General features: G+C 48.5%; 2 protein-coding genes across 2 annotated transcripts; one reads left to right on the forward strand and one right to left on the reverse strand.

The window, feature by feature from the left end:
• The first annotated feature begins 836 nt into the window (after positions 1–836).
• Positions 837–4,316, forward strand: KLHDC7B (kelch domain containing 7B). The gene is made up of 2 exons (XM_069582019.1): positions 837–1,672; positions 1,730–4,316. The coding sequence occupies exons 1-2, from the start codon at positions 837–839 to the stop codon at positions 4,314–4,316; spliced, it is 3,423 nt and encodes a 1,140-aa protein (XP_069438120.1).
• A 1,090-nt stretch (positions 4,317–5,406) lies between these two features.
• On the reverse strand, positions 5,407–24,553 carry SYCE3 (synaptonemal complex central element protein 3). Its single transcript, XM_069586524.1, has 2 exons — positions 24,445–24,553; positions 5,407–5,564 (listed from the first exon to the last, which is right to left on the reverse strand). The coding sequence occupies exons 1-2, from the start codon at positions 24,551–24,553 to the stop codon at positions 5,407–5,409; spliced, it is 267 nt and encodes an 88-aa protein (XP_069442625.1).
• Between the last annotated feature and the right edge of the window lie 400 nt (positions 24,554–24,953).

A 24,953-nucleotide genomic window follows, 5' to 3' on the forward strand; every position in this document is an offset into this window, starting at 1 on the left:
GGCCCAGAGAGGCCAGGAGGCTCTGGAAGGTTGTGATGAGCCAGGCCAATAAAGAGGAAAACACAACTTTTGGATCTTCCTTCCTTTGTCCACTCATTACTCTCGATGGCTTAAAACTGCCTTTTGACAACGGTCCCATCTCTGAACTCAGCGTCAAGAGGGTCCAGAGGCAGCTGGATGGAGGGGACTGGGAGCCACTCTCCCGAGTACCCCGTCCCCAGGAGTGGGGCCACGGCTTCAGGCCTGCGTCCCTCCCCGCTGCCCATCTGCGTGTGGACCAAGCTTGGGGGTCAGGACCCCCACCCCATCCCTCTTCTAAGGGAGACGCCCCCACCCCTGCAGAGCGGAACGGTCTTCTCGGGTTCCCGGTAACTTCATCAGGGCCTCCTCGTGTTGCTGCAGCTACAGATAACATCTCCCTGTGGGTAACTCTTCCCTGGCAGAGCCCCGGAGACTGGCCCGAGCTCAGCGGAGGGACCCGAGCTGAGGGTCTGTTGGGCAGAAGAGTGGCTGGGCTGCCGGGGCAGTGCTGCCGGGCACCGCCATCCGCCCCTGGACCCGCAGAAAGAGGGGGGGCGGGGGCGGGCGGGGCCGGGGAGGCCCGAGCTCCTGGAGCTGCGGGGAGTTGTTCTGACCCCCCCGCTCGACGGAGGCCCACCTTCCCGGGTCCGCGGCACGGCCCGCAGGCACAGCCTCCTTAGCCAGGCAGCCCTCTGGGCGGGGCACGTCGCAGGCCCATCTGCGGCACCCGGGAGGGCCTAAAGCCCTAGTGTCGCGCAGCACGCAGCTTCCCAGCCTGCTGCCCGGCGCCTCTCGCCGGGTCGGCGGCCCAGACCATGGCCCAGAGCGCCTCAGAGGCTGGCGGCCTCGCCTGGGGTTGGGACGGGGACGTGGACGAAGACTGGGAGGGCGCCGCGCTGACCCTGCTGGCCCTGGCCGTCGTGGCCGCCACGGCGCTGGCTCTGCACTGGTTTGGCTCCGCGCAGGACCAGGAAGTGCCGGGACCAGCCCTCTGGCCTTCGCAGGTGGGAGCAGCTGGGCCAGCCCTACCCCCGAAGCACAAGGTCAGTGGCGTTGTTGAGGGTCACGGCTCAGGGCAGGGAAAGCCAGGCCCTGCAGGACGTGGCCAGGGTAGTCCAGCTGCAGTGGGCGCCCAGGATCAGGAGCCCCAGGGCAGCGGAAGTCTGGCTGCTGCAGCCTCCCCTCCCCTTAAGATGCCAGCAGGGGAGGGGGCCAGTGGAGGGGCCTTGGGACCCCCTGAAACCCTCCAATGTAGAGGGAAGGAGGCTCGCAGGTCAGGCTCTGCTCTCCCGGGTGGGAGCAAAGCTGAAGGGTCATCTGCACCCCTCCTGATACACTTCACCCCTCGGGATCCTGGCAGAGAAGTGGAGGTGCGGGGGGAGGCAGGGGGTGCCCGAGGCAAGGCCCCTGTCCACAGGGCAGGACGGGACAGTCGCCCCTGGCAACAAGGGCGGGGGCCACCTGCCTCGAGGGGGCAGAGCCCCGGCAGCCGGTGGGGGCAGGTGGACTCAGGACGGAGCGGCTGTCGCCGGCCAAAGCTGGACGCCCTGTCTCTGGGCTCTGTGGTGAGCGTGTGGGATGCTGTGGGTGCAGCCAGCAGCCTGCCCGCAGGCTCCCGGGGGCTCCTGTTCCCCCAGGAGCCGCCCCCATTGTGCAGCCTGCAGACTGGGCCCTTGATGGGTGTCTCAGAGAGGGGGCTTGGGGAGAGCGGCCCCCAAGCTGCCCAAGGCCTAGCTCTGGACTCGGCAGCCCCAGCCGGCGAGAACGAGGAGGCTGCGACCCTGGCCCCCAGGGAGTCTCAGGGGTCCCCAGCCGCCACTGGAGGCTGGCCCTGGGTGAGGAGGGAGGTCCTGGTCACTGGGAGCTTCAGCCAGGCCCCGGGCCCTGTGAGCCTATCACCAGAGGGGCCCCAGGGGGGACGCCCTCTCTTGTCACTGGTGCAGAGGACCACAGAGGCCTGCACTGTGGGATGGGCTGGGGCTAATGGCTCTGGAGATCACATTTCCTTCAGTTCAGGGCCTGGAGGGACAAAGGAGCAAGGGGCCCACGGCATTAGAGAAGGGAGAGGGTCCCTGCGAGGCCGGGTGGCCTGTGGTTCTGCAGACATTTGCAGCTACATCTCCTCCCCTAGCTCCTCGGCCACGACCCCGCCATGCACCCCTAAACCCCTTCCACCCCCAGGGTCCCCACCCGCAGCACACGCCCGCCCCAGTCTCGTACCTGGAGCCCCGATTCCTCCGATCTCCTTTCCTTCAGACTCTTTGACCCTTGGAGTGAGCCAGAGTCCTGCTGCGGGGTCCTCCTCCCCAGCGCCGACCCCTGCCCCCCCCACAGGTGCCCCTCCTCCAGCACCATCCGCTGCCCCCTCACCAGCTGCAGCCCCCTCGGCTGCTAGTGGATCAAGGCTTGCATCTCGGGAGCCGAGTGTTGTTCTCTGCAAGGACCATCAGCAGGGGCAGCTCTCAACCAGCTGGGGAAACCTTATTTCGATGGTTCTCAGGAGTCACCCCTTTCCCAGGCCAGAGAGGACCCAAGGGAGAGCCCTGAGGACCGCTCTGGAGAGTCCCAGCCATCCGGGCGCAGCATCACCCTCTGAGATCAGAGAGTCGGCTGCTCCCCCAGAGGAGGACAGGCATAGCACAGAGGGGCTGGCCACAAGGGCGGGTCCAGGGGGCCTGGAGGAGGCTGGAGCCCAGCCACAGCAGAGTCACGCTGAGACTGAGGGGGCGGCTGCTGCAGGCACCCCCTCAGGCCCGAGAGGGGACAGAACCGAGGAGAAATATCCAGACTCGCTGCTGAGGGGAGCCGCAGAGCCCATGGCCCCCTTGCCGCCCCCAGAGCAGATCCAGCCTGGCTCTTCACCCTCTCTGGCTACAAGGCGGGACCCCCAACCAGTCCCGAGGCCCCGGAAACGCAGCTTGTGTGAAATGTCCCAGAGCCCCAAGCAGGAGGCCAGCCGGACGGCCCCAGGGCAGCACCAGGGACGGGTGTCCGAGGCAGGGCCTCCCCCTTCAGGCCCCGGGCAGGGCCTCGGGGAGGGCCTTGGGGAGAAGCAGGAGGAGGCCCGGAAGCTCATGGGGTTTCTGCAGAGGCCAGGAGGCTGGGGGGTGGCGGAGGGGCCCCGGAAGTCCAGGGCCTCCGCCGTGGCTCTGCCCCGATGGTTGGACTTGGGCAGTTGCCTGGAGGCACTGGCCTCTGCCCAGCAGCACGGGGACCCTGGCTTGGCCCAGGAAACCTATGCCTGGATGAGCGACAATCTGCTTCACGTGCTGAGAGAGCCGAACCTCTACCGGCAGCTGAGTGGGGCTGACCGGGAGCGCATCGTGAGCCTGCGCACCGGCCGCGGCCCGGCGGTGCTGGGGGCCCTGGTGCTGCCGGGCCTCTACGGGGTGAGCCGCTCTGGGCTCACACGGGACTCCCCTGCGGCGGAGGCTCTTGCCGTGGGGCCCGCGGCCCTGCCTCCGCCCGCATATCTGCACGTGTTCCACCCCGGAGAGAACAGCTGGCGGCCGCTGACCAGGGTGCCTCGGGAGGCCCCGCTGCGCGGCTGCGGCCTCTGCACCCTGCACAACTACCTGTTCCTGGCGGGGGGCATCCGCGGCTCTGGCCCCGAGGCCGTCTGCTCCAACGAGGTGTTCTGCTACAACCCTCTGACCGACGTCTGGAGCCAGGTGCGGCCCATGCAGCAGGCGCGCGCCCAGCTCAAGCTAGTGGCGCTGGACGGGCTGCTCTACGCCATCGGGGGCGAGTGTCTGTACAGCATGGAGTGCTACGACCCGCGCGCGGACGCCTGGACCCCCCGCGCGCCCCTCCCTGCGGGCGCCTTCCCCGTGGCTCACGAGGCTGTGGCTTGCCAGGGGGACATCTACGTCACCGGGGGCCATCTCTTTCACCGGCTGCTCAGGTACCGTCCCACGAAGGATGCGTGGGATGAATGCCCCTACAGTGCCAGCCACCGGCGGTCCGGCGACATGGTGGCTCTGGGGGGCTTCCTGTACCGCTTCGACCTTCTGCGGGGCGTGGGCGCCGCGGTGATGCGCTACAACCCTGTGACGAGCTCCTGGAGCCGGGCCGCCGCCTTGCCCCTGCCCGCCCCCGCCCCGCTGCGCTGCGCGGCGCTGGGCAACACCATCTACTGCCTCAACCACCAAGTCACAGCCACCTTCACCGTCTCCGAGGGGACCGCCCAGTTCCAGGCCAAGGAGCTGCAGCCTTTCCCCCTGGGGACCAAAGGAGTCCTCTGCCCATTCACCCTGACTCTGCCTGCCAGGGCCCCGCTGCAGACTGCCCTCTGACTGGCTGCTCTCCCGGGAGACCCTGGGGCGGGTCTGCTGGGCGGGAGGCGCCCTGGGAGGAGGCTGCGGTGCAGAACGCTCTGCTGCTGTTCCTGGGACAACTTTCCTTTTCTGTTCTAATGAGCCTCCTGACTCCCCCTTCCTCTGTGCCTGCTCCCCCTCAGAGCCCCGGCCCCCAGCGCCTCAGAGCTGGTTGCTGGCATCTTACCTCCCACCGGACCCAAGCTGCTTCCTGTTTAATCCTCCCTGACTGCCTGGGGCCTCAGCCCGCTCACCCATCCGTCCCCCAGGCAGAGCCCCTCTCACAGTAACACCCCACTGCCTGACCTGACCCGGGGGCTCCAGGCCAGGCAAGGAGCACTCAAGGGGGTGAGAAGGGAGACCAGAGGAGTCCCCAGGAAAGCACCCTTGTCTCTGGGACTTTCTACCTGGCCTGAGGCCTCCGGAGTCTGGCTGGTTCTATCTTGGAACAGCTCTGAAGCCCTCTTTTGTCTGATTGACCTCAGGGCTGAGAATCCTTGTCTGTGAGTGTCCTGCTGGCTGTAACCCCTGCCTAGACCCTTGCCCAGGCCGGCCAGGACCACTCAGCTCGTGCCCGTCTGCAGCTTGGTGCCGCCTCTCCCTCTGGTTCGGCCCCTGGAGGAGCCTGCCCCCTCCCCCCCAGCCCCTCACTCGCCGTGTGGATTGGATAGACATCCACCACGGCTTTTCTTGTCTGAAATGGGGTCGTGGGAACCTAAGGGCACACCCGAGTGCCCAGCACAGCGCCCCAGACATGCAGCCGAGTAACGCCGTTTTCCCCGTCCGCTTTGGAACTCACTGTGGGAAGGCAAATAAACCCGGCTGAATGCTGCCCGTGCCCCACCTGTCTGGCTGCTCCTCTGGCCTCTTATTCTCGGTTCAGCGCCACTGGCACTGAGCTCTTCTGCCTCACCAGAGCATCCGCGTCTCGCCCGGCTTGTGTGCTCACAGGGCCTGAATGCAGCTGGGTGAGACAGAAAGGGTCCCGAGGTGCTTGAAATAAGTTTATTGAGAAACAAGCTCTGTGCCCAGGCCACGGGTTGGGGTTGCTGCGGCTCTCCCCGGGGGCCTACTGCGCGCGCCTGGCCTCACTGAGCAGCTCCTGCCACTTCTTCTCCATCTCCTCCTTGCAGTTGAGGAAGGCGTCCTCCAGCCGCCGCATGGACTCCGCCAGCGCGGGGTTGGTGCGCATCACCACCATGTCGTAGGCCATCCACGTGGCCTGCACTGCAACAGCCAGACAGGCCCTGGTCAGGCCACAGGGGTGGCTGCAGCGCTGGGCCCCCTGGCGAGGGCTGGGTGCCTCTGGTCACGCCCAGCATCCTGGGACAGGATGCGCTGAGCCACCCAATTACTCTAAGGAGAAAAAGCGGGTCGGCCATGTGTCAGAGGGCTCATAACAACCCCTATTAAATCTCCTCTCTACACGGAGCAGGAACGAACCTGCCCTCATCTCACCAAGTCTTAACTTCGGAATACACCAGCCCACAACACTAAAAGGCTGGATGACAGTATGACATGAAATGTCAGGAAAGGTGAAATACAGGTCCTTACCCATCTGCAGTTCACAGCTAGTGGCCGCAGGGTGACTCCCAGGAAGTGCTCCTCCACCCAAGCTCCCATGCTCAGGGAGGGCTGCCCACTGCCATTCCTGTGAGGCCTGAGCCCCGGGTTTTCTCATGCTCATGGGCCTGGGATGCCTGCCCGCCTTCAGCAGGGCACCCCTCTGCTTTCACTGAGGCCAGCCCAGGGGCTCCTCCTTTCACGAAGGTTTGCATGTTCATGTCAGGTGTCCCTTGGTGCTCACCACTGGACTGACTGACTTTCTTTCCCTCTGAGAGCAACTGGAGGGCAGTGCCCCTGGCCTGCAGGTGACCCTGCGCTTCCAGTACGAACCCAGTGCTGTGTGCAGAGACCCCACCTCACCCCTTCCCTCTGAGCACAGCCGTCCACTCGTGTGGTTCTCCCCTTTAGACCTAAGAATAAGAGGGTCATCTCTGTGTGCAGCAAACACATCCCCTTAGAACTTCTCCGGGCTGGGCTAGCAAAAGCTGGATACTTTGGGAAACTATATCCTTCAGGAAATTAACCACAGGAGAGACAGGCAGGGAATCCCGTCAGTTCAGTGGGTGGGCTTCTGTACTTTCACTGCCGAGGGTGCAAGTTCAGCCCCTGGTCAGGGAACTACGACCCTGCAAGCTGTGTGGTGCTGCCAAAAGGAAAAAAACAGGCAGATGATTAATGCCGAACGCACACGCATGTCTGCACGCAGCACAGAGGAGCAGCACGACAGACCTGAGGCACGACAGACCTGAGGCACGACAGAAAGCCGCAGCTGTGTGCTCAGGGAGCAGTTAGAGAAGACGCATGCCGTGCGCCTCAGCAGACAGGGCATGTGACCATCTGCCCGACAGGGGCCCTCCAGCTTCGGCAGCAAGAGTCTCTCGGGACACCTGTCAACGGTAGACAGCCGGGCCCTCTCAAAGCTCAAAGAGGCGCTTACGCAGTGGGTTGGGAATGGTGCCCAGGAACCTGCATCTTAACAAGCATCGTGGGTAACTATGCAGGAAGCTCGAAGACCATCATGTCAGCCACCTGGACAGCAGGTGGAGCATGGGCCTGAGGCCAAGGCTCTCTACTCACTGGCCGTGTGACCTGGAGTCAGAGATTTAAACCACTAACCTCATCTCCTCACATGTCAAGGCCAGACAATGTCCGGATCTCACAGCTTGCTGTGAAGATTAAACGGATGATGTACATAAACTGCCTTGCATATATTAAGTGCTCAAGAAAGGAGAAACTCCTGCTGTAAAATAAATAACTGAGGTATTCAGGACAGAGAACTAGGGTGGGTAAAACAAAACGAAACCAAAAAAATAGCTCACAGAAAACAAGCTCCTACAGACCTACAGAGCAGCTGAAATTATAGCCCTGAGTCTCCTGAGGCCGAAGCAGAGAGGAAAACGTGCTCAGTTACAAGACTTAGTGACCGGGCTCCCTTGGTGGTGCAGTGGATGAGGGTCCGCCTGCCGGTGCAGGGCTTGAGCCTGCTCTGGGGAGATTCCACATGTCTTGGGACAACTAAGTTTGCGCCCCATAACCACTGATGCTGCGCTCTAGAGCCTGCACGCTGCAGCTACTGAGCCTGCGTGCTGCAGCTCTGGAGCCTGTGCACCCGGCCTGCACGCTGCAACAAGAGAGGCCGCCACAGTGAGAAGCCTGCGCGCTGCCACGAGAGCAGCCCCTGCTCGCCACAACAAGAGCGCCAAAGCAAAGCAATGGAGATCCAGGACAGCCAAAAATAAACAAATAAAAACGTTTTTAAAAATAGAATGCTGAAAATTATTTTTTAAAAAGATTCAGTGAGCGTAAAATAAAAACAAACCCATTGTTTATGACACTTTTATCCTAAGAAAGAATTTTCCTATAGGTATATTTCATGAGAGGTATGTAATATAGTTGAAAATGTCCTTGACAACATCCTTACTTTAAATGCAAAGAGGGACTTTCCCAGTGGTCCAGAGGCTAAGACTCCACGCTCCCAGCGTGGGCAGCCCAGGTTCGATCCCCGATCAAGGAACTAGATCCCACAAGCCATGCTGAAACTAAAGATCCTGCATGCTGAAACTAAGAGCCAGCCTAGCCAAACAGACAAATAAAAACAACACATTCTCCTGTGTCTACAATTGTAATCACTGATAAAAGAAAGCTGGGGGCACAGTACCAAAGCACACATCAGAAAAGGCAGTTCAGTGAGACACTAGAACATCGTATCAAGGGCACAGCTCCCTGTAATTGGATCCCAGGGAGAAATAGTACAGATAGGAGAGCCTCCCAATCATCCTTCAGAAACATGTGTCTCCTGAGTTTCCATTCCGTCAGTATTTATTGAGCGCGGGCCCTGTGCTGGCATTTCACTAAGGCAGCCCTGATGATGCAGCAGTCTATAAGGCTGGATGCACCCCCGCCCTCCGGAGCGTCTCTACTAGCTGCAGTGGGAGGAGGCAGATAAACACACAAGACAATTACTCATCGTGAACGGAACTATGCAGGGAACGAGCAGCATGTACTGTGACAGAGAAATGAGGAAGGAAAGCCTTATTTTAGACCAGGTAGTGAGGGCAGACCCTCTCAGAGGGCTTTTGGCAAGGCCAGCAGAGTAGTAAAGCCAAGGTCCTATCTCTGGTTCAGTTCAGTTCAGTCGCTCAGTTGTGTACAACTCTGCAACAGCATGGACTGTAGCAGAGCAGGCATTCCCATCCATCACCAACTCCCAGAGCCTGGTCAAACTCATGTCCATCGAGTCAGTAATGCCATCCAACCATCTCATCCTCTGTCATCCCCTTCTCCTCCTGCCTTCAATCTTTCCCAGAATCAGGGTCTTTTTCAATAAGTCAGTTTTTCAATAAGTCACATCAGGTGAGCAAAGTATTGAAGCTTCAGTCTCAGCATCAATCCTTCCAGTGAATATTCAGGAGTTTTTTTTTTTTTTTTTAGGATTGACTGGTTTGATCTCCTTGCAGTCCAAGGGACCCTCAAGAGTCTTCTCCAACACCACAGTTCAAAAGCATCAATTCTTCCATAGTCAGCTTTCTTCACAGTCCAACCCTCACATCAGATGGACCTTTGTTGGCAAAGTAATGTCTCTGCTTTTTAACATGCTCTCTAGGTTGGTCATAGATTTTCTTCGAGGTAGCAAGCATCTTTTAATTTCATGGCTGCAGTCACCATCTGCAGTGATTTTGGAGCCCAAGAAAATAAAGTCTGTTTCCATTGTTTCCCCATCTATTTGCCATGAAGTGATGGGACTGGATGCTATGATTTTAGTGTTTTGAATGTTGAGTTTTAAGCCAGCTTTTTCACTCGCTTCTTTCACTTTCATCAAGAGGCTCTTCAGTTCCTCTTCATTTTCTGCCATAAGCGTGGTGGTATCTGCATATCTGAGGTTATTGATATTTCTCCCAGCAGGCTTGATTCCAGGTTGTGCTTCATCCAGCCTGGCATTTTGCACGATGTACTCTGCATAGAAGTTAATTAAGCAGGGTGACAATATGCAGCCTTGTCCTACTCCTTTCCCAATGTAGAACCAGTCTGTTGTTCCATGTCCAGCTCTAAGTGTTGCTTCTTGACCTGCATACAGATTTCTCAGGAGGCAGGTCAGGTGGTCTGGTATTCCCATCTCTTGAAGAATGTTCCACAGTTTGTTGTGATCCACACAGTCAAAGGCTTTGGCACAGTCAATAAAGCAGAAGTAAACGGTTTTTTAAAAAATTATCTTGCTTTTTGTATGATCCAACATTGTTGGCAATTTGATCTCTGGTTCCTCTGCCTTTTCTAAATCCAGCTTGAACAGCTGGAGGTTCTCAGTTCATGTACTGCTGAAGCCTGGCTTGGAGAATTTTGAACATTACTTTGCTAGCGTGTGACATGAGTGCAGTTGTGCGGTAGTCTGAGCATTCTTTGGCATTCCCTTTCTGTGGGATTGGAATGAAAACTGACCTTTTCCAGTTCTGTGGCCACTGCTGAGTTTTCCAAATTTGCTGGCATATTGAGTGCAGCCCTTTAATAGCATCATCTTTTAACATTTGAAATAGCTCAACTGGAATTTCATCACTTCCACTAGCTTTGTTTGTAGTGATGCTTCCTAAGACCCACTTGACTTCTCATTCCAGGATGTCTGGCTCTAGGTGAGTGATCACACCATTGTGGTTACCTGGGTCATGAAGATCTTTTTGGTATAGTTCTTCTGTGTATTCTTGCCACCTCTTCTTAATAGCTTCTGCTTCTGTTAGGTCTATACCATTTCTGTCCTTTATTGTGCCCATATTTGCATGAGGTGTTCCCTTGGCATCCCTAATTTTCTTGAAGAGATCTGCAGTCTAGCCATCTCTGAGAGGCTAGTCAGGGCTCTGCTACGCACTCTGACCACCCAGTACGTAGGCTCACGTCCTCACACAGAAAATTTTTTTAAATGGTCAAGATGCGCACCTAGAAACAGGGTTCAGTTCAGTAAAGGATGAAGGTAAAGTATTCTAAAATCTGTGTAGGAGAGGGGAGGACTAATGAGGGAGGCAGTAAGCAGATTTATTTTGGCAGTCCCAGAGGTAGGAGCAGAGAACAGGAATGATGAGGCCAGTCAAGCTAGGCAGTAAAGGGATGAAGACAAGCCCACAGGCTAATTCACATCACAGGCAAAATAAAGGAATCGACATTTTAAAATGTAAATGGTGAAGGTCTACCTCCTCAAACCTCAGGTCCCAGATGGCTTTTCAGATGAATTCTACTGAACTTTGAAGAATAGTTAATTCTTATCTGCCATGAGTAATTTCAGAAATTAGGAAAAGAGGTAAGACTGGTAGACTGACTGTATGACTTTTTAAGGAAAGCATTTGATGGATGCATCTCAGTTACACTGTGGACAACTTGAGAATAGAGACAACAAAAATGAAAACATGATTTTCCCTAAGCTGGCTTATTTTAAAAGAAAAGATTATATTAAGCAAAATTATACGTCTGTCTCACATGGAACTAAACACGAAATCCTAAACATATTTTAACCAAATTTAACAATATGTTAAAATAATATGTTATGATCAAGTAGAATTTTTAAAAGAAATTCAAGGATAGTTGAGTATCAGAAAATCAATCAGCTTAATTAAACACAGTAATAAAAAGTAATAAAAGATTGCAGCCATGAAATTAAAACATGCTTACGCCTTGGAAGGAAAGTTATAACCAACCTAGACAGCGTATTAAAAAGCAGAGACATTACTTTGTCAACAAAGGTCCATCTAGTCAAGGCTATGGTTTTTTCCAGTAGTCATGTATTGATGTGAGAGTTGGACTATAAAGAAAGCTGACCATTGAAGAATTGATGCTTTTGAACTGAGGTGTTGGAAAAGACTCTTGAGAGTCCCTTGGACTGCAAGGAGATCAAACCAGTCAATCCTAAAAAAAAAAAAAATCAGTCCTGAATATTCATTGGAAGGACTGATGCTGAGGCTGAAGCTCCAAGACTTTGACCACCTGATGCAAAGAGCTGACTCATTTGAAAAGACTCTGATGCTGGGAAAGATTGAGGGCAGGAGGAGAAGGGGACGACAGAGGATGAGGTGGTTGGATGGCATTACCAACTCAATGGACATGAATTTGGGTAAACTCTGGGAGTTGGTGATGGACAGGGAGGCCTGGTGTGCTGCAGTCCATGCGGTTGCAAAGAGTCGTACACTACTGAGCGACTGAACTGAACTGAATAAAAGGAGGAAATCATAGTAATATCTCAGTTAATACAAAAAAGCAGTTAGCAAAATTTAATACCTATTACCTATCTGTGATTTTAGAAAATAAAAACTCTAACAGATTAGGAACAGAAGGAGACATTTTGACCTAGTAAAGGTAATATATCAAAAACTTACAGCAAACGTTATACTTAATGGGGAAACTGTGGATAAATTCCTTTGGTAATCAAACAAAGCTGCCTCTAATAATATTGCTGGTATTGAAGATGCTGGTAAATGGAGTTTAAGAATTTAAAAGAAATAAGAGGTGTAAGATAAGAGATAAAACTATCAGTATTTGTAAATTATAAAAGTGTGTATGAAAGAATAAGGTCCAACTGTCAAATCACTTTTAAAAAGACAACAGTTAAAAGGGGAAATATGCCCTATTAGATATCAAGATATCCTATAAAGCCCTATTCAACTTAATCAATTAATTAATTTAGCTGTGCTGTGCAGCTTGTGGGATCTTAGTTCCTTGATAAGGGATTGAACCTACACGGTTGGCAGTGAACGTGCAGAGTCTTAACCAATGGACCTCCAGGGAATTCCCTAAAGCATTTTTTAAAAAATAGTGTGGTACAGACAACAGACCAATGGAAGAAAATAAATTCAGAGATAGACCTCAGTGTATATGGAATTTAGTATATGATGAAAGTAATACCAAAAATCAGTGAAAAAGATAAGTATATGCCCTATGAATTAAAGACAAATATGAAGGATAAAATAACATTTATGGATAAAAATTTAGCAGATTATCTGCGACCTAGGGACTGCGTAAGCATCAGAGATCATCAGGTAGAATATTGGTGAATTAGTTTCTAACAGTTTAAATGCCTCTCTTTATGTGGCTGCGCCGCATCGGCACTGTGGCACTCGGGGTCTTTGTGGGGTCACAGGCACGTTCACCGTTGCACGCGGGCTCCAGAGCCTGCGGGCCTCAGCAGTCGCGGCACCTGGGTGCTCTGTTTGTAACTCATTGGCTTAGATGCTCTGTGGCATATGTGATCTTAATTCCCTGACCAGGGATCAAACCTGCATCCCTGCACTGGAAGGCGGATTCCTAACCACTAGATCACCTGGGAAGTCCTGGTGAATTTGTTTTTATCGAAATATTTTTTTCAACTAAGGACAACACGGACAAGTTTTTCATACAAATGACAGAATTGTACAATCCTAGAATTAATAATGAGTTAGTGTCTAGACTACAAGAAACTACTTCAAATCAATAAAAGAATCCAGTAACAACAACAAAAAAACCTGGAAAATAACAAGTGTTGCTCAGGATGTGGGTAAATTAGAAACTTGTACATCACTGGTGGGAGTGTAAAATGAGGCACCATTGTGTAAAGCAGTTTGAGATCCTTCAGAAAGCTAAACATAGAATCACATGCCCAGCAACTCCCCTCCTAGAAAGTATCCCAACAATAGAGAGTGGGCTCTCACACAAACTCCGTGCAGGAGTGTTCACGGGGCACCAGGCACAACAGTTAAGCGGGCGTGTACTCAGTCGCTTGTGCCCCACTCTCTGTGACCCCATGGACTGCAGCCCGCCAGGCCCCACGCAGGCAAGATCCTGGAGTGGGCTCCCACGCCCTCCCCCAGGGGACCTCCCTGACCCGGGGCCTGAACCCAAGTCTCTCATCTCTCCTGCACTGGCACTGCTAAGTCGCCTCAGTCGTGCCCGACTCTGTGCGACCCCATGGACAGCAGCCCACCAGGCTCCGCCGCCCCTGGGATTCTCCAGGCAAGAACGCTGGAGTGGGCTGCCATTGCCTTCTCCAATGCATGAAAGTGAAAAGTGAAGTGAAGTCGCTCAGTCATGTCCGACCCTCAGCGACCCTATGGACTGCAGCCTTCCAGGCTCCTCCGGCCATGGCATTTTCCAGGCAAGAGCACTGGAGTGGGCGCCATTGCCTTCTCCGGCACTGGCACTAGCGCCACCTGGAGAGCCCAACAGGTAAACAGTAGGACACAACCTCAATATATATCAGTGGATGAATACATGAAACATTATTTAGCCATATAAAGGAATACAGTACTCATATATGCAACAGTATGGGTACACCTTGAAAATAACTAGGTTAGGTAAAAAAAGCTAGAAACAAAATGCTACATATTATATGATTCTTTAAATGAAATATCCAGAATAGGGAAACCCATAGAGACTGGAAACAGATTGGTAGTTGCCAGGGGTTGTGAACAGAGAGGTATGGGAGTGATTGCTTCACAGGTAAAAAGTACCTTTTTTGGGTGATGAGAATGTTGTGGAACTGTTACCGAAACTGCCTGCTGCTGCCCAAAAGCCAGTAAAGAGGCCAAGCTGGTGGGAAGGAAAGTTTGCTTTATTCTGGATGCCAGCATCCAGGGAGGAGGGAGGGCACACATCTGTCCAAAGGCCAATGACGCCTGACTGACAGTCAGTGGGCAAGAGCTTTTATTGACACAGAGAGCTACCTGCACACAAAAAAGTACAGTCAGCACCGACAGTCATCTTGAAATTGGGCATCGGTGATGTGACCAGCATCATCTTGGCTGCTTTAGGTGTAGTTAGTCTTCAGTTTCAGGGTCCATTTGCCTCCACTTTTTGAGGCAGATTATTGGGATTGAGGCAGTTTATGTCATGGCTGCAGTCTGGCCGTCCTGTAGTTAAGTTCTTCCACCTTGTGGGGGTTTCAGTAGCTGTGAGGCAGCTCACAGGATACGGCTCAGAATATTATCTGCAGCTCACGAAAGTGAAAGTCGCTCAGTCATGTCCAACTCTTTCCGACCCCATGGGCTGTAGCCTGGCAGCTTCCTTTGTCCATGGAATTCTCCAGGCCAGAATAGTGGGCAACTGTTCCCTTCTCCAGGGGATCTTCCCCTGGAAGGGGAAGGGATCGAACCCAAGTCTCCTGCATCGCAGGCGGATTCTTTACTGCCTGGGCCACCAAGGAAGTCTGTGAGGAGGAACTGAAAGCCTTTGACTGTGCTCGGTGAGGCCCTGTGACTGTTTTCCTTTGTTTCTGCATGTTCTCACCTCTCTGATTATACTTATTCTTTGGCTAACGTTTTTCCATAGACAAAAAGCAGGCTGAGGACATGCAGGGGGCTGTAGGGTCCTGTTCTGTTTCAGAACTAGATGGAGCTTGTGGTGGCACAAAATTATGAATGTATTATATGCCATTGAATGTGTGTGTGCATGTAGTCATGTCTGACTCTTTTCAACCCTGTGGACTGCAGCCCACTAGGCTCCTCTAACCATGGGATTCTCCAGGCAAGAATACTTGGGTGGGTTTCCATTTCCTCCTCCAGGGGGTCTTCCTGTACACTGTTACTTATTCCACTTAGTAAGACGTCCTCCAGATTCATCATCCATGTTGTCACAGACAACGGGCTTTCCTTCTGTTTAAGGTTGAAGACTATTCCACTGGGGTGTATGCAAATGTGTCACATTTCCTTTATGCATCCATCTGTCAACAGACACCTAGGCTGCTTCCACACTTTGGCTATTTGTGAATAAAGCTGCAATGAACATGGAAATGAAGATATCTCTTTGAGACACTGATTTCATTCCCTTCACTTCCTGGATATATACCCAGAAGAGGAATTGTTGATCATACGGTAGTTGTATTTTTAATATTTTGAGAAACATCCAAGCTGGTTTTCATAATGGCCATACCAATTTACATTGGTGCTGTTGTTCAGTCGCTAAGTCAAGTCTGACCCTTTGCGACCCGTGAACTGCAGCACGCCAGGCTTCCCTGTTCTTCACTATCTCCCAGAATTTGCTCAGACTCATGTTCTTGTTCATGTTCTCAAACTCTTGCTTAACTCATGTCAGTGATACCATCCAACCATCTCACATTATACCGTTTACACTGGCTCTGTGATTCTATTTTGACAATGCATAGAATATCTCCGGAGAAGGCAATGGCACCCCACTCCAGTACTCTTGCCTGGAAAACCCCATGGACGGAGGGGCCTGGAAGGCTGCAGTCCACGGGGTCGCTGAGGGTCGGACACGACTGAGCGACTTCACTTCCACTTTTCACTTTCCTGCATAGGAGAAGGAAATGGCAACCCACTCCAGTGTTCTTGCCTGGAGAATCCCAGGGACGGGGGAGCCTGGTGGGCTGCCGTCTGTGGGGTTGCACAGAGTCAGACACGACTGAAGTGACTTAGCAGCAGAATATCTCCACCTCTGTATAAATCTGGCACTCCCAACTCAGCATTATCCATAACTGAACTCACTCTTCCCCATCTCCTGCTAAACCTGCTCTGATTTCTGTATTCAGAAACTCTTCAGTTTTCTCCTTTGCTCTTCCATTCAAGTAACTCATGCTCATATTTTAGTCCTAGTTGAGAAGCAATTTATTCTAGGAGGCCTTTCTTGGCTCTTTATATCAAATTAGGTTCCACTTTTGGCTACTTATAGCTCCATGTAGATTACTCACCCTTCATTTCAGTTCGTTTGCTCAGTGGTGTTTGACTCTTTGTCACCCCATGAACTGCAACAACGCCAGGCTTTCTTGTCCATCACCAACTCCCGAAGCTTGCTCAAACTCATGTCCATTGAGTCGGTGATGCCATCCAACCACCTCCTCCTCGGTCGTCCCCTTCTCCTCCTGCCTTTAATCCTTCCCAGCATCAGGGTCTTTTCAAGTGAGTCAGCTCTTCGCATCAGGCGGCCAAAGTATTGGGAGTTTCAGCCTCAGCATCAGTCCTTTCAATGAATAGTTAGAACTCATTTCTTTAAGGATTGACTGGTTTGATATCCTTGCAGTCCAAGAGACCCTCAAAAGTCTTCTCCAACACCACAGTTCAAAAGCATCAATTATTTGATGCTCAGCTTTCTTTGTGGTCCAACTCTCATATCCATATATTACTACTGGAAAAACCATAGCTTTGACTAGACAGGCCTTTGTTGGCAAAATAATGTCTCTGCTTTTTAATATGCTGTCTAGGTTGGTCATAGCTTTTCTTCCAAGGAGCAAACGTCTTTTAATTTCATGGCTGCAGTCACCATCTGCAGTGATTTTGGAGCCCCCCAAAATAAAGTCTGTTCACGTGTACCCTAATGTTCATGGCAGCACTGTTTACAATAGCCAGGACACGGAAGCAACCTAGATGTCCATCGGCAGATGAATAGATAAGTTGTGGCACATATACATAATGGAATATTATTCAGCCATTAAAAATGCATTTGAATCAGTTCTAATGAGGTGGATGAAACTGGAGCCTATTATACAGAGTGAAGTAAGTCAGAAAGAAAAACACCAATACAGTATATATATGGAATTTAGAAAGATGGTAATGATGATCCTATATGTGAGACAGCAAAAGAGACACAGATGTAAAGAACAGTTCTTTAAACTCTGTGGGAGAAGGTGAGGGTGGGATGATTTGATAGGGTAGCATTGAAATGTGTATATTATCATATGTGAAGCAGATTGCAGTCCAGGTTTAATGCATGAGACAGGGTGCTCAGGGCTGGTACACTGGGATGACCCTAGGGGATGGGATGGGGAGGGAGGTGGGAGGGGGATCCTGGATGGGGAACACATGTGCACCTGTGGCTGATTCATGTCCATGTTTGGCAAAAACCACTACAATACTGTAAAGTAATTAGCCTCCAATTAAAAAAAATAAATTAATTAAAATAAAAAAATAAAATGTTTGGGAAAGAAAACAAAAATAAAAATAAAGTCTCTCACTGTTTCCATTGTTTCCCCATCTATTTGCCATGAAGTAACGGGACCAGATACCATGATCTTCTTTTTTTGGATGTTGAGTCTGAAGCCAGCTTTTTCACTCTCTTCTTTCACTTTCATCAAGAGGCTCTTTAGTTCTTTGCTTTCTGCCATAAAGGTTGTATCATCTGCATATCTGAGGTTATTGATATTTCTCCCTGCAGTCCTGACTCCAGCTTGTACTTCATCCAGCCTGGCATTTCGCATGCTGTATTCTGCATAGAAGTTAAATAAGCAGGGTGACAAGATACAGCCTTGACATACTCCTTTCCCAATTTGGAACAAGTCTTTAGTTCCATGTCTGGTTCTAACTGTTGCTTCTTGACCTGCATCCAGATTTCTCAGGAGGCAGGTGAGGTGGTCTGCTATTCTCATCTCTTGAAGAATGTTCCACAGTTTGTTGTGATCTACACAGTCAAAGGCTTTGGTGTAATTAATAAAGCAGAAGTAGATGTTTTTCTGGAATTCTCTATGAACCAACAGATGTTAGAAATTTGATCTCTGGTTTCTTTGCCTTTTCTAAATCCTGCTTGAACCTCTGGAAGTTCACAGTTCATGCACTGTTGAAGCCTGGCTTGGAGAATTTTGAGAATTACTTTGCTAGTGTGTGAGATGAGTGTTATTGTGTGATAGTTTGAACATTCTTTGGCATTGTCCTTCTTTGGGATTGGAATGAAAACTGACCTTTTCCAGTCCTGTGGCCACTGCTGAGTTTTCCAAATTTGCTGGCATATTGAGTGCAGCACTTTCACAGCATCATCTTTCAGGATTTGAAAGAGCTCAGCTGAAATTCCATCACCTCCACTAGCTTGGTTAGTAGTGATGCTTCCTAAGGCCCACTTGACTTCTCATTCCAGGATGTCTGGCTCTAGGTGAGTGATCACACCATTGTAGTTATCTGGGTCATGAAGATCTTTTTTGTATAGTTCTTCTGTGTATTCTTGCCACCTCTTCTTAATATCTTCTGCTTCTGTTTGGTCCATACTATTTCTGTCCTTTATTGAGCCCAACTTTGCATGAAACATTCCCTTGGTATCTCTAATTTTCTTGAAGAGATCTCTAGTGTTTCCCATTCTATTGTTTTCCTCTATTTCTTTGCTTTGATCATTTAGGAAAACTTTCTTATTTCTCCTTGGTACTCTTTGGAACTCTGCATTCAGATGGGTATAGCTTTCCTTTTCTCCTTTGCCTTTCATTTTAACACTTATCAAAATCTGTTGTAACTACTTGCTCAGTTATTTTTCTTCTTTATGTGATCATCTGCTTCTGGAACAGGGACCCCACAATAGTATGGCTGAAGACTGAACTTTGGGGAAAGGGAAGTAATCAGATCTTCTGGGGATTCCTAGATACTGGATCTGAACTGACACAAATTCCTGGGGACCCAAAGCATTGCCACCAGCATAGTGGTTCACCAGTCAGCAGACAGAGGCCCGGTTACCCATGGAGCTCTAGCTCACGGTGGGCTCAGTGGGTTTCGTGGTAATTTCCCCAGTTCCAGGATGGATAATTGAAATATACATACTCAACAACTGGGAGAATCCCCATATTTACTCCCTAATCCACAGAGTGAGGGTTATTTGGCAGGAAAGACCAAGTAGAGGTGACTAGAACTGCCTCTACCTGTGAAAGAAGTAAACTAAAAGCCACACTGCACTCCTGAAGGGACTGCAGAGATTATTACTACAATTAACAACTTGAAAGACACAGGAGGTAGTTCCCACCACAGTTTCATTCCACTTGCCTATCGGGCATGGACAGAAGACAAATCTTAGAGAGAATGACAGTGGATTTGTGTAAACTCAGTCAGGAGGTGACACCAATTGCAGGTGCTGCTACAGATGTGTTTTTGTTGTTTGAACAAATAAACATATCCCCTGGTACCTTGCATATTATACAACCTAAATGTACACAATATTACACATCAATTATATCTTAATAAAATTAGAAAAATAAAACTTGAAGGAAAGAAATCTGGAGAAAAATATTGCAAAATCCTTTGAGACATGTTAAATAATATTTGAATAATTAGAGAGAAATACCACATTTCTGCCTGAGAATGAAGTGAAGTGAAGTGAAAGTCGCTCAGTCGTGTCCGACTCTTTGCGACCCCATGGACTATACAGTCCATGGACTTCTCCAGGCCAGAACACTGGAGTGGGTAGACTTTCCCTTCTCCAGAGGATCTTCCCAACCCAGGGATTGAACCCAGGTCTCTTGCATTGCAGGCAGATTCCTTACCAGCTTAGCCACAAGGGAAGCCTGCCTGAGAATATTTAATGTTAAAAACGTCTTATTCAGGACTTCCCTGGTCATTCAGTGGTTAAGAGGCCTTCTTCCAATGCAGGAGACACAGGTTCAGTCTCTAGTCAGGGAATTAAGATTCCACATGCTGCACGGCAACTAAAGCCTTGAGCCGCAACTCCTGGAGCCTGTGTGCTCTGCAGCCCATGGGCCACCCAGCTAGAGAGCCGTCAGGCCACAGGGAAGAGCCTGTGCGTCACAATGAGAGATCCTGCATGCCACAGCTACGACCCGATCCGGCCAAATAAGTATTTTTTAAAAAGATATCATTCATTCCATGTTAGTGTATACATTTAACACAATTCCAAATAAAATATTAAATGAATCGAGTATTCATCTGGAGAATAAACAAGTGAGAAAAGGTGAAAAGAAAAAGAAAGACAGAATAATGAAGGGGGAACTTACTGATTAATAATAATGAAACTAGTGTGATAAACCAAAAACCTAACTTATTATAAAACAAGTTAGCTATCTCTGCCCTGCTATATGTAAAAAATTTCATGAGTAATAAAGAAATTGCTTCTCAACTAATAGGATAGGATGGGATAGATTTGGGGCAGGGGTGGGAAACCCAGTTAGAATCTCTCCTCCTACCTGAGAAGTCTCATATTCTCAGGGCTCACTCTCATAAGTCGTGCAGCCAAATTTGTACTGGGAAATTTATCCTAGGTCATGATTTGACTTAAAGAGAACAGAAAGAGAAACTTTAAGCCTTGAAGTCAAGAGGATTTGGCTTTTTAATACTGTTTAAAATATGCATATATATTTGTATAAATATGCACATTTATATTTATTTGCTGGTTGGTGCTTTTGATAGTTGATGACTGCTTCTTTGGTGATTTTGTTTGGCCTGTGTGGTCACTGGAAAAATGGGGCAAGAGCCTTCCCAGGGGCAACAGAAGCTAAAGACTTATGTGTTGGGCTTCATTTTAAATTTAACCTAAAGGGTAAGGTTGTGAGATTCATCCTGGTCTAAAATCCTGTTACTTCTTTCAATAATATTTGTCTTAACCTGTCCTAGCGACACTATGACAAAACAGTTCTGTTGCTTACGCTTCAGGTAGAAAAATATCTTAGTGTTCTTAACTATTAGATTTGAATCCATGGGCCCAAGGACAAATTATTTACTTTGAGAAACTATAAAAAGTAAACTTTACAAAACATTTTAACACTATTTAATCTGTGGTTGCTTATATGTTGATAAAAACATAACTTTATCAGCTGATAAATCGCTAAAGCAAGTTTTTATAAGATTTGATTGCCCCCCAAATTAGACAACTGTGCAGAATATTTATATAAAAATAGGGTTATAAAAGAGGAAAATATGTGCAACTAAAATGAAGGAAAGAATAACGTAAAGGGAAAATAATGGACCTTATACCAGTTCAAGGAATGTGATGTGGAAAAGCACCAAAGGGAGGGGATGTAGAATCATGTGCAACAGAACCCTCATTCATGCCAAGCAGATGCAGGCTACATTTGTTTCATTTCTGTGAGGAAGAAAGTACAAAAGCCTTCCAAGATGTGCAGCTGCTTGAATTCAATAGCTGAATGTATCAAATAATTTTAGTTTTTACTTAGAAAATTTCAAAGACAAATTTTAAAAATCATCAAAGCTAAGTTTTTTCTGACTTGTTTCAATATAAATACCTGTCAACCTCACCTCTACGGTGAGAGAGCATTTTTTAAAATACAACACTATTACCTTATTAATATCAACTTAATTATTATTACTTAATAACTTAAGCCAAAGCCTTTGACTGTGTGGATAAGAACAAACTGTGTAAAATTCTTAAAGAGCTGGGAATACCAGACCACCTTACCTGCCTGAGAAATCTGTATCCAGGTCAAGAAGCAAAGTTAGAACTGAACATGGAACAACAGAGTGGTTCCAAATTGGGAAAGGAGTACGTCAAGGCTGGGTATGGTCACTCTGCTTCTGTAACTTCTATGCAGAGTACATCATGTGAAATGCCGGGCTGAGTCAAGACTGGAGTCAAGACTGCAGGGAGAAATATCAGTAACTTCAGATATGCAGATGGTACCACCCTTATGGCAGAAAGAGGAACTAAAGAGCCTCTTGATGAAGGTGAAAGAGGAGAGTGAAAAAGCTGGCTTAAAACTCAGCACTCAAAGAATGAAGATCAAGGCATCTGGTCCCATCACTTCATGGCAAATAGATGGGGAAACAACGGAAACAGTGGGCTCCAAAATCGCTGCAGATGGTGACTGCAGCCATGAAATTAGAAGACGCTTACTCCTTGGAAGAAAAGCTATGACCAACCTAGACAGCATAGTAAAAAGCAGAGACATTATTTTGCCAACAAAGGCCCGTCTAGTCAAAGCTATGGTTTCTCCAGTAGTCACATATGGATGTAAGAGTTGGACTACAAAGAAAGCTGAGTGTTGAAAAATTGATGCTTTTGAATTGTGGTGTTGGAGAAGACTCTTGAGAGTCCCTTGAACTGCAAGGAGATCCAACCAGTCAATCCTAAAGGAAATCAGTCCTGACTATTCATTGGGAGGACTGATGCTGAAGCTGAAACTCCAATACTTTGGCCACCTGATGTGAAGAGCTGACTCATTTGAAAAGACCCTGATGCTGAGAAAGAGTGAAGGCAGGAGGAGAAGTGGACGACACAGGATGAGATGGTTGGATGGCATCACCAACTCGATGGACATGAGTTTGAGCAAGCTTCGGGAGTTGGTGATGGACAGGGAAGCCTGGCGTGCTGCAGTCCATGGGGTGACAAAGAGTCGGACATGACTGAGCGACTGAACTGAACTGAACTGAACTGAATAACTTACTTACCTACCACCTTAATTATTGTTGGAATATTTACCAAAAAGAGATTCCAGTGAATCTAAATAAAAATGCAGTACAAGCCTGGTTCCTTTGGCACACCAGATAGTTTTGAATTAAATGTTGAAAAAAAAACAACACACTAAAACCACAAAGTAGAGGAAAATGTAAGTGACTGTTTCACTGATCTTGAATTAGGGAAAGATTTTCTAAGCATTGAAGCAATGGGAATAAATCAGAAAGGAAAATATAAATACATTTTTACTACATAAGACTTCTCCTCACTGAAGCTTCATACACAAAATTAAAGGAAAATGACAAACTGGGAAAAATATTTCCTACAGTTTTGAACTAGTACCTAAGAGTCTTAATACAGAAAGAGCTCTTACAAATCAGTAAGACATTCTCTCACAGAAATCAGCTATACTCTTCTCGTTCTCAGTGCCAAGCTTGTGTTAAGGCTAGCTCCTTTTCAGCCTTTAGTTCTGGAAAACCTGCCTAATTGGTCTTCCTGCTCCAGGCTTTTCTTTCTGAACTATCTCTCACACTGTTACCAGAGCTATCTTTCTAAAAGGCAGCTGACTTCCTCGAAATTCCAAATGATTCCCTATCACTTACATAAGAAAGGTAGACCTCTTTAACTTGGCACTGCATTAAAGATGTTTCTTCTCACCTTTCAGCCTCTTATTTTATGGCCTGCCACCTTGTGAATCTCATGCGCTATTCAGACTTCTTGACTATGCCAATCTTTCCCTCATAGGCACACAGCCTTGACTATTTCTTTTCCTGGACAGCCCCTCTTCTCTGCTCACAGGACCGACCTCATCTGTCCAATCCCTACTCCTTCTCTAATGCTCTGCTTTGTTCAAAGCCTCACTTGCCTTCCCAAGAAGTCTGCCTCTCCTCTGCTCCTTCCCCAGTACTTGGTGTACATCATTATTAGCATTTGCTGGATTATAGCTTTACCATAAGTTAAAATGTGCTTTAAATTTATATGTTTAAATATAATTAGTCATCTTGATGTCTGTTACTGGTCCCTACTCACTTCTCAAGAAGGAGCATCTTTATTCAACTTTGTATTGTTAAAAAAGCACATATATGTGCTTAGTAAATGGTGTTAAATAAGAGAATATTTAATTAGATTGAAGGAATCAAACAACTTATAGTGGAAAATGAATTGTAGAACTTTTAAAAAAGGTATATATAAAACTTCCAAGTATGTGGGCACAAAATTGAGAACATTTTTAAGTAGAAATTTTCTGAAGACTTGTAGTAAGTGGAGATTACTTAAAAACTAATAATGCATTAAAAATAGTTTGTTTTCATTTAAGTAGAGTATTTGGGCACTCTAAAATTTGTTTCACATTGTAATTTTCTCTAATAAAACGGGATAACACAATTTTAAGAATTACATATATTCCGAACTAGTAAAGAACAAATTAAAGAAATTATAATTGTATCACTACCACTGCTAGTTACTGCTTACTGGAAACATGTTAAATAAAATAACAGACTAACATTCTTTTCCAAAAGTGGAGAAATTAGTTCAATTCTATTGCTGCTTTTGGAGAAGGAAATGGTAATCCACTCCAGTATTCTTGCCCAGGAAATCCCATGGACAGAGGAGCCTGGCGGGCTACAGTCCATGGTGTCACAAAGAGTTGGACACGACTGAGCGACTAACAATTTACTAGTTCTTCATGGTACTGTGTGCCCAGTTACAAAAGAAGTAGTTACTATTTCTGCCCTCAAGAAGATAATAGTCCATTTGCTGGAATAAGATGCAAACACACAAAAATAATCAGAAAACAATTCAAGGCAATATCAGTGGTTAGTATAAAATCTTGTGGTATAGTAGCTACATGGTGAAGAAGGTGAAAAGTAGTCAGGGAAGACCTGATTGAGGAGGTACTTGGTTTGAGCTTGGAAGTATAAGGAGGATTTGAGCTCTTGGAAAGGAGGAAGGTATCTTGCCTGGGAAAACATCCTACCTGAGATTTTTTCCATCTCTTCCAACAGCTTTTCCAGGTCTTTATTCAGGTCTGAGAGCATTTTCAGCATGTTGTCATAGCTTCTTTCCCCAGGGTCGGGATCAGCCATCTAGGGAGTGCACAGAGAGAAGATGCAGTGAGACAGGTTCGTGTCTCAATTCTAGCTCCACTCCTCACAGCTGGGCACCCAAGCCAGAGAACTTACGTTGTCTTTAACTCCTCTTATCTTCCTGACCTAAAGAGTCAGTAGTATCTGACTCTTTGCAACCTCATGGACTGTAGCCCACCAGGCTCCTCTGTCCATAGAATTCTCCAGGCAAGAATGCTGGAGTGGGTAGCCATTCCCTTCTCCAGGGGATCTTCCTGACCCAGGAACTGAACCCTAGTCTCCTCCTTTGCAGATGGATTCTTTACTCTCTGAGCCGCAAGCAAAGCCCCTTCCTGAACTAAGGGGTCACTAAAACTCGCCAATTTCATTTTTTCATGGAATAAACATTAAATCATCTATG

The sequence above is a fragment of the Ovis canadensis genome, chromosome 3, assembly GCF_042477335.2.
Source record: "Ovis canadensis isolate MfBH-ARS-UI-01 breed Bighorn chromosome 3, ARS-UI_OviCan_v2, whole genome shotgun sequence".
NCBI classification, from domain to species: Eukaryota; Metazoa; Chordata; class Mammalia; order Artiodactyla; family Bovidae; genus Ovis; species Ovis canadensis.